Source organism: Salvia hispanica, chromosome 5 (genome assembly GCF_029641045.1).
Source record: "Salvia hispanica isolate PSC_SH4W2 chromosome 5, Shi_PSC_v1, whole genome shotgun sequence".
In the NCBI taxonomy this organism is placed as follows: Eukaryota; Viridiplantae; Streptophyta; class Magnoliopsida; order Lamiales; family Lamiaceae; genus Salvia; species Salvia hispanica.
In genome coordinates, this window is record NC_142696.1 from 36,415,168 (window position 1) to 36,425,434 (window position 10,267).

The 10,267-nt window shown below is 34.9% G+C and overlaps 1 protein-coding gene across 3 annotated transcripts; it reads left to right on the top strand.

Moving 5' to 3' along the window:
• Positions 1–6,623: 6,623 nt before the first annotated feature.
• LOC148926736 (uncharacterized) lies at positions 6,624–10,060 on the top strand. Of its 3 annotated transcripts, none has more exons than XM_089058060.1 (3): positions 6,624–7,555; positions 7,650–7,816; positions 7,973–10,060. In XM_089058060.1, the coding sequence occupies exon 3, from the start codon at positions 8,651–8,653 to the stop codon at positions 9,578–9,580; it is 930 nt and encodes a 309-aa protein (XP_088914186.1). In that variant the 5' UTR covers positions 6,624–7,555; positions 7,650–7,816; positions 7,973–8,650; the 3' UTR covers positions 9,581–10,060. The 3 variants fall into 3 exon arrangements, with proteins under 3 accessions (XP_088914186.1, XP_088914187.1, XP_088914185.1); XM_089058061.1 differs by having other exon boundaries at positions 8,637–10,060; XM_089058059.1 differs by having other exon boundaries at positions 7,650–10,060.
• Positions 10,061–10,267: the final 207 nt, after the last annotated feature.

Here is a 10,267-nt window from a genome sequence, read left to right on the forward strand (position 1 = left end):
TCCATTTTTCAAATGATGCAATTTCAGAATCTGTTTATTTTAAGTTTTGTTGAAGTTAGGGAGGTGCCATTCCGATAATGTCATTTTCAACTGGAGAATGTTGTCCACTTTCCAAAATCCTCTCATCATTTTTGCTATGCTTTTGTTGTTGCCCAACTTTTAATTCGTGAGTGGAGTGCAGAATTGTGGTGGAAACGACTTCCCCTTTCTTGTTTTGGAATCTCTATTTGATAAAAATGTTTTAGCCTTTCTGTCGGTCACGTTCAGCGGTTCAAGGAAAGAAGATGAATCAAATGAAAATTCGTTCATTTTTTTTTTCTTTTATTTTGAAAGCTTTCATTTCAATTGAGTATTTTCAATAACCTTATAGATATTGTCGCAAATTATAATTTGTTTTATTTAATTGATCATGTGTAACACATATTCATCATCCCCATTTTCAATATTTTTTTGAATTACAAATAAATTTTGAGATGCTAATTTATTTACATTTTATGATACTATCTTGCCGACGACATCTACTCGAAACAGTCGACACTCTTTAAGATTATTTTGTAACCAAATGAGGTTAAAAGAGTTTGTTTTTCCGCATAAATATGATTTGACCCAAAATACGCCAAGCGAGCATATATTAGTCTGAAAGATCTGGGTAGTACAAGGACATACTCACGTACATCATATATGCATGATTACACTGCGTAATATGATAATCAAGAGAATAGTTGTAATTGGAAGACTAATACATGCATATGTGACACTTAGAGCTCCTAGACCAAAAACAAAACCCGGACTTGAAGTGCGCACACGACATTTCAAGATTACCGATAATTTATTCATTGATGTGCGGACATTGAAGCCCACATACAAGTACAACAAGATTTAGTTTAAGAAATATAGGATTGATTCAATCCCCTCAATGGCTTACTAGCACTTTTATCACTTGTAGTTTCACTTATATAGCTTTTTATTTCAATATGCCAATTTTAATTTTAATTTTAATGAAATTATTATTACTCAATTATTCGCATATGAATTTTATTATGTAATAAAAATACGTAATTACAAATTATATAAAATATAAAATAAAAGGATGAGAGAGTGTCATGGTGAAAGGTGAATAGTAATATACTTTGGGGTGTTCGATTTGCAAGATTGTATCCGTGATTAAATTTGTATTGGGTTTAGTTCATGAGATTCAACCCACAATTCAATCCTAGATGGATAATCATTGGATAATTAGTCATATCTAACCCCCCTATGACTAAAATAATTTCACCGCTCAATCCTAGATTATATCTAAGTATTATTTTATCTTGAAAACTGAACACCACCTTTATGTATGACAAGAGGGTCATGACTCATGAGCACATTCACAACGCATGGAGCTCTATTGAATCACTTAATTTGCATTATTTAAAGATCTCACATGTGGTAGTACTACTTGTTAAGTGGGCCAGAGCATCACAATCCAGGCTATGGAACAGGTTTTCATAATTTTTCATACTAGGAGTATAATTTTACAAAAGCAAAAAAATTTAGAGACCCCTATATCATTGTAGTAGAGGCTTATAGATTCAGAATAAACTTCAAAAGTACAAATTCAAAATATTTAATATTTATAGGTTTATAAATTTAAATTTTTAGCATTGACCAGCCCAATATTGTAACGGGTTTGGATAATTGCCGCTCCCGCGTCCATTTTGTTTCTATGATGGGCCAAATCATGACATGCCTGGGCTAAGTCAGCACGACCACGCCTCAATTCCACATAATCACGACCACAGTCCACAAACCTATCATATATATTTAACTTTTTCTTTATCTTAATAATGTTCATATGCAAATAATCGAAAAGTACGAATTTTATTAAAATTGAAGAATTACATTTTTGAAACAAAAAAAATCACCCTAAAGTGAATGTTAATCGTAGGATTTATGGTTTACAGTTCGAACCATAAAAAATGCGATTTTTTTATAGAAGTTATTGGGTTTCGTTAAACTTTAACATGTAAGCTAACACAACATTTTGTATGTAAATTATTTATTTATATTAATAAATCAATTGAAGTCGAAGAATACATTGTGGTATGCGAACACGGCGAGATCGGAGAGGTCAACATGGCTCCCCGTGACCGCGTGGCCGTGACGTGACCTCCGCTTAATGCCTGAATAGCAAATAAATTTCCAAAAATAATTGGCTGGATTGTGAATCACAGCATCCCCTGCTGTGATTCCTCCACAACAGGGGATTCAAATCCGTTTTCAATAATCAAGACGTGTGGAGTTTTCAATCAACAATCAATAATCAAGACGTGGGGTTTTTTTGTCAATAAAGAGGAGCACGTGCTTTTACTAACCACTCAAATCAATTCAGATGTTTAAATTCTACTACTAGTATTTGGTTAATAACGACGATGACAATGTTGATTTGGAGTGTATTGCGTTTCAAAATCAGCTATCAAAATATCCACCTAACGTTTAGTAAATTCTATCGTTGAAATTAACGGACAAAAATTATAGTATGAATGAGTGCAACAACGAACATCATCTTTGCACTCAGTTTGATACAACAACATTACTACTATAGTGAATATTTTAATTCATAAACAACTCATTCATTCCATTACCTAATTTACTATTGAACGTCTTAACTCTACCGTCTAGATCTTTTATGCGTATGAAGGAGTCTTAATTAAAAACAATTTGCTAAATGAATGACAATAAGAGACAGTTTTAGGTTGCGAAACCTTTACTTGAATTGTCTTTTTATACTCCATTCGTGTTTTAGTGAGAAAAAATTAATAAAATTTGAAAAGAAAATTACAATATTATCAGTTGAAGGGAGTATTAAACAAGAAGAGAAAAAAAAATAGCATGTATATTATAAAAATGAAATATTATAAATGGATAGTATCATAGTAGCATGTACTCAATCCATTCCTAAAAAAATACTACTCTACTAGACAATATTTGAAACGATACGACTTTAATATACAATTAGTACTGTAAAAGAGACGTAGAAAGAAAAAAACAATTGGAGTATTATTAGCGTAGAGGATGAAACTCACCTCATTAAAGAGGGAAAAAAATACTTTAATATAATTGGTTTATTTTTAAGGAGTATCCCAAAACGTTGGTTTATTTTTAAGGAGTATCCCAAAACGATAACGGGAAAAAATTGGCTATTTTTAAAATAGGCTGAAATAAAGAAATAAAGTGATATGTTATATATACGAAGTATTTTCTCTGTACCATGTTAATAGAATCATTATTTTATTTTAAAAAATTCTAAGATAATTAAGTTAGTTTTAGTAAAAAATAATTTTTTTATTTTATTATTTCTCTATCTCTCTTAAGTATTTTATTCATTTTTTATTTAACACATTATTTTTAAATTTCATATAGTCAACACTAAAACAAATGTTTCTATTAACAAGGAAGCTTGTTAATAAAGGAAAATGAACGAAGTACTAGAGTACTAACAAAAAAAAAAATATTTCTATTAACAAGAAAGCTTGTAAATAAAGGAAAATGAACGAAGTACTAGAGTACTAACGAATTAGAAAAGGCTAGGTTGTATCGTTGTCATTGTGTGCTGGAAAGTGGGCCACGAGGCCAAAGCTGGTTGGCGGATGACGTCATTGACTACATCGACGGTGACGTCAGCAACACAAGTTCATTCGACAATTTTGCGCCATGTGGCAAACATACTTACACATATAAGCTTGGGACCATTCGCAGTTCTAGTACTCCTTCTCTCTTTCTCATAAAAGTATATGCATTTTTACGCTCCCTTCGTCCCACATAATTTGATCTAGTATTTTATTTTGGATCGTTCCATATAATTTGACATATTTCACATTTATCATTTTTAGCAGTGAACCTCATATTCCACTAACTCATTCTTACTCACATTTTATTATAAAACTAATACTTTAAAAGTAGGACCCACGTCCCATCAACTTTTTCAACTCACTTTCTATTAGATTTCTTAAAACCCGTGTTGGGTCAAAATGTCCCAAATTATGTGAGACGGATAGAGTATTAATCTATTTCAAAAAAATATAATTATTTTTATTTATATAAAGTTATCTCAATTTATTTTTCATATACATCAAGCTATTTACAACTCTTACAATTATCATAGTTCTAATAAATTATTAATAATATCGCTCTCACTAGCCACTAACACTACTTTAATTCATGTGTCATATCATATGCCTATATTTTTATGGGACAAAAGAAGTATAATATACCATCCATCCATCCCACTCTAAGTGAACCATTTTCCTTTTTGGGATGTCTCACTCTAAATGATACTATCTCCGTTCCATTAAATATGCAACATTTGGGAATCGGCACAGATTTTTATGTAGTGTTATTTTGTGAGTTAATGAAGAAAAAATAAAGTAAAGGAGATGAAAAATAGAGATAGAGATATTTCCATTTAATGAAACGTTTCATTTTTAATGAGACAATCTAAAAAGGAAAACGTTTCATTTTTAATGGGATAGAGGGAGTACATTTATAAAAATAGAAACGCCACTCTCCTACTTTTTCAATAACGTTGCATGAGAGGGATCTCGAGTCTATGTAACAATTCTAATTAATTTAAGATAAATGAAATGTAATCTATTTCAATTAATTTAAATAAATACTTAAGAATTGGATTATTATTTCTTATATTGAATTTGATTTTTTTAAATTCTATTTCTGTGTTATTAAATTATACTATTACTTAATAAGCAAAATATAATGCATAATACACTAAATATTGGTAAGATTTTTATAGTTATTCATTTAATCATATGGAATATTGAAATAGTGGTCAAATAAACCAAAAAAAATAGATAATTATATGGATTAATTGAGTGTGGTGAAATCAAATTAAATTGCAATGGATCGAATTAAAAGTTTTCAACTATTAACCCAAAATATAGCAGGTCACTACTATTTTTGAAAGATTTATCCATGACCACCTAGCTAAGGGAAGTACCCAACCACAACATTTATATAAATATTTTTAAGCATGAAAACGACACGTATCAAAAAATGAAAAAATATGCAACGCTAAAATGCCAAAAAGTAAACATAGCAATAAATATAAAAGACACCAATACCAAAAAAAATTGCAAACTAAACTAGTTACGTGAAAAAACATTTGCATTTCAACAAATAGGGAAGAATATATTTCACGTTCTACTTTTATCACCCATTAACAGTGAGTTGCCTCTTCTTGCATTACGAGAATATGAAAATTTCATGAAAATTTCACTTTGAACATTTTAAAGATTACGATAATTAACAACCTAGGATTCCAAGAAATTTTGAGAATATAGTAAAAACAATATTGGATTTATAACAAAATAGGAAATGGGTGAAACACTAAAAATAGAATATTTTAGTTTGTATTTTAAATAAAAAAAATCTTATTATCTGAAAAATATGTGAAACCAATTAAATCATGCTAAGTGTCATCATTTGGTAAGATACCAAATTGTGTCCACCCTCTACCGCAGCGGTTCTGTCCAATATTTATATACTGATGTGTCAGTCAACATTCACTAGTAATTTAAAAATTGAAAATAGTTAATGATATTACTAGCCCTCATCAACATTTTTTAACTATGAAAGGCCAACACTTATACTAGTAACAAATAAACAATTTTGGGTTAATTGGTTATTAAAATTATGTGAAATAAGAATAATTAAACCTAACTAGTTAATTTTAATCAATTCTAGTGACCTATAGTAAAATTAAACTAAACCATGCACGTGAACCTAAATTGAAATAAAAATGGACAGAAGAATACTATTTGAAAAATTGTAAAAACTTTTATTTGAATTATTTTTGTTACTAATAAGTTTGAAGTTATGAGCCCATTTACTCACAATAAATTCTAAGCAGACTAATGGACTTACACTGTGTAACAAAAATTGTACTAGATCATTTAATGCCATTATAACAGCTATTTATACGTCACATAATAATATTGAAAATTTGGATACAATACTATTTCAATACTACTATACTTGACATGTCGGCAGAGTAACTTGAACAATACCTTTACATACCAATATTATTTGTTATATATATAGAAAATACTATAAGACATGTCACTTTCTTCTTCAAGAAAATTGAGAAGAAGAAAGAAAAAAAGATAGGCAAGTCTTCTTGACCTCATTTCTAGGTTTTCTATATATATAAACAAATCCCACTTCATTTATTCATTTCAGAAAAATGGAAAGAATCCCAAAAAAGACAAACAAGAGCCCAAAAATAAAGAAAAGACCGCCACTAAAGGTTGTCTACATCACAAACCCTATCAAGTTCGAGGCAAGTGCCTTGGAGTTCCGGTCACTTGTGCAAGAACTCACCGGCCAAGATGCTGACGTGGAGGCGGTGAAGGCGGCCGCGGCGGAGGAGGACAATGTTCATGCAGCCTCGGAGGAGGGACAAGTCACAAAGTTGGGGCAGTTTAATGGTAAAGTGGATGAATGGGAGGAGTCCGACCCGGCGGCCGTCAGATCCGCCGTGTCGGACTACGATGACGTTGCGTCGCCGATGATGATTGAGGGGATTTCCCCAAACCTATTTGATATCCTTCAGAATCTAGATGCAATGTAATTATTTGTTTATTTATTTAATTTTGATATTGAAGTGTTCTATTGGAGTTTCCACTTGGATTTCTTGTTGATTTGCTTTGGTTGTAGTGTAATTAAGAGCTTAATTTTCATAGTTAAACCCCGTTTTCAACCTAATTCATTTATTTTAAGCTCAGGAGATATTTTGTTAATTAATACTACTATCACAGAAAATAAAACAATTTCAACGTGTATAAATCGATAGTATTCATATTCATAGATGTGGGTTCATCAACTCAAAAAAGTTTGCAAGCATCAAATCAAATTCAGCATATTAATGAGTATTAAACCATGTATTAATCATAATAGTATAGGGCTGTTAATCTTATACAAGGAAACTTCAATAAGTTGTTGATATATATGGGTTTGGATTTTGATCAATGTTTTAATTTATGATTAATCGAGTGAAGTCAGTGAAGGGATCCAAAACCAATATATATAGAGCTAAGAACTTTGAAGATATTAATTTCTAACTAATGGAAGATAAGTAGTATGAGTGTGCACAGAAATGGAGTCATCTTTTATCTTATTTAGTATCCAAGTAGGAGTACAATTTATGTCCATCTTTTTCTTGTGACTCATTTTTTGTGGGTAACTGGTGGCATATCAATTTTCACATCTTTTAGGAAGTCACGCAGAATTTAGTCAAGATAAAGACGTGTGTGTGCAATTATTTTTTGAAATAATGATAATAACAATAAGTTTTACTTTGGGCTTATTTTCCATAATTTACATGAAACAACGGCCAGGTGCAATCTGTAGGTAGGGCGCTTCTTCTCCAATTAATTAAATTTCGGAGTCTTCCAATCACTTAAATATTAGTGTGAGTGTCCAAAGTCTTTGTCCTAGCAGCAAGGATCCTAGACATTAATGTATGAGGTGCTGAGTTCGAGCCCTCTTGACATCAGTGGTAATTTCTCATTTCTTAGGAGTTTATTTGTAATTTCCTCCTTCATACTCAAATAAAAAAAAATGGCGAGCTAAGACTCCAAAAGTACAAACAGAGAGGAGCAACAAACACGTTCAGTAAAAAGATGTCCCGCTAACAAAGAACAAGAGAAAGCCAAAGGTAGCAAAAGCAACTGCATTACCCAAAAGAAGGGTGAAAGAATGTGAAAACGTACCCGACACCTCCAACATACGTACCCGACACCTCCAACATGTCACTGAGGTATTCTTTTTCTTGGATTCTTTGGTTCTTTCCACCTTCTAATGTTGATAAAATCATCTATAACTTGATAAGATGAAAAAGGAAAGGTCGAACACCAACCTCTAATCCACATATGAAGCTGTCAAAATAAACACTTCTTTTCTTTATTCCAACTAGGATTGAGTTTCTGGAAAATCATTATGTTCCGAAGGTCCCATATCAACCATATATGAAAAGACATAAAACGTAGATGGCCACGTCTTTTTATCAAACTTTCAGAAAGGAGAATTCATCTAGGTAAGTTAACACTTAACACAACCTTAGCTTTCTTGAAAAATAATTTTCACAGTATGAGCTGTCTGTTAAATTAAAATTAGTAAAATATAAAAGAGAAAACGGAAAAGTGATTGAATTAGTTTTAATAAAAATGAGATACAAATCATTAGTGCGCAATCAACGTGTAGTGAATTTTTTTCAAAAAATACATACAAATTTCATGAGATGTATCAAAATGGCAGATGATTTTACTTTGAAATAAGAGCATCCGCAATGGTCGGCTAGCGACCAGCTAGCCGATTCTTCGCGGTGGCCGGTCGGCTAGCCGAACCATTGTAGGCGGCCAGCGGTAAACTGGCCAGCCGATCGGCGTGGGCTGGCCGATGTGCTAGCCGATCGGCTAGCCGCCATTGTAGCTTCCCGATCGGCCAGCGATCGGCCAGCGCCGATTTTTGTTTTTTTTGTTTTTTTGTTTTACAAACCTATATAAACGCGATTTTCGTTTCATTTTCATTTGCACCACTTGTTTTAACGAGTTTTCTCTCTCTCTAACTTTCTGTACAAGAGCATCATCGCGCGATGAGTAACGCGGGTGGTAGCGGTGGTGGTAGTGGTGGTAGTGGTGGGGATGCTGAGGAGTACGAACGGAGGATGAACGAGGCTATGAATGCCTACATGAACCGCGAGATGGAGCGGTACATGCGTATGGTGGAACAGCAGGCGATACCTCGCCCTCCACGAGTTGTCCACCACCGAGCAGTGATTGATCGGGATCACGTAGCTGCACATCAGCGGCTGTACGACGACTACTTTTCAGAAAACCCGCGGTTTCCCGCCAACATGTTCCGGCGGCGTTTTAAAATGCGCAGGGAGTTGTTTATGCGCATCGTTGGGGCATTAGAGCGTCAATATCTGTGTTTCCGCTTCAGGCACGATGCGGCTGGCAGACCCGGCCACACCCCTATCCAAAAGTGCACGGCGGCAATCAGGCGTTTGGCCTACGGAGGCGCGGCAGACATGTGGGATGAGTACCTCCACATCGGTGAGTCGTCAGCCCTGAAATGTCTGAAGGAGTTCTGTGAGGGCGTGATCAGCATTTTCGGTGAGCAGTACCTTCGAAGCCCTACTCCCGAAGATTGTCAGAATTTGATGCAGATGCACGGGGAGAAGCATGGGTTCCCCGGGATGTTAGGCAGCATAGATTGTATGCATTGGGAGTGGAAGAACTGTCCGACTGCCTGGAAGGGGTCCTACACGACCGGCTACAAGTCAAAGAACCCCACGATAATCCTCGAGGCCGTAGCTGATTACCGGCTGTGGATCTGGCATGCGTATTTTGGGGTAGCCGGGTCGAACAACGACCTCAACGTCCTGAACTCGTCTTCCCTCTTCAACGAGAAGTGTCAGGGCGTCGATCCAGCCGTCTCTCATTTGTGGCCAACGGCAACCGGCATGATATGGGCTACTACTTGGCGGATGGGATATACCCTCGGTGGCCGGTCTTTGTGAAAACGATCCGACAAACAAGTGATGAAAAGAAGGCCTACTTTGCGCAACGACAGGAGTCGGCGCGCAAGGACGTGGAGCGCGCATTTGGTGTGCTCCAGTCTCGATGGGCGGCAATTAAGGGTCCAACGCGTTTGTGGGATGTCGGATGCGTTTCCTAGATAATGTACGCCTGCATTATCCTTCACAACATGATCGTCGAAGACGAAGGCGTACAACTGACTAGTTGGGTCAGTGACGATGAAGCCGGTCCAAGCCACGGAACGGCCACCCCTAGTGTACGACGTGGGGTACCTCTCGATGAAGCCGGCCGCCTTCAGGAATTTGCCAACATGCGCCAAGTGTATGCTCATATTCAACTCCAAAAGGATATAATTGAAGAGTTGTGGGCACGGAGGATTGCACGGCGATAGTTTTTTTTCTTTATTATGCATGTAATTTTTTTTATCTATGTAACTTTTTTAAATGCAATTAATGAATTTTCCCGTATATGTGTCGTAAATTTAATTCCGTATTTTAATCGTAATTTTAATTTCGTAAATGTAGTATATTTTGAATTATTTTTATTGCGGCTGGCCTATGGCTGGCCTAAATCTGATGTGGCAGGTGGATTTTTTAGTATTGCTAATGTGGCAGGGGAGAGAATGGCTGGCCTATGACTGGCCTAAGCACCATTGCGGATGCTCTAAG

Coding starts and splice junctions, on each gene's coding strand:
- LOC148926736 (XM_089058059.1), top strand. CDS start 8,651: ATGAGTAACGCGGGTGGTAGCGGTGGTGGTAGTGGTGGTAGTGGTGGG.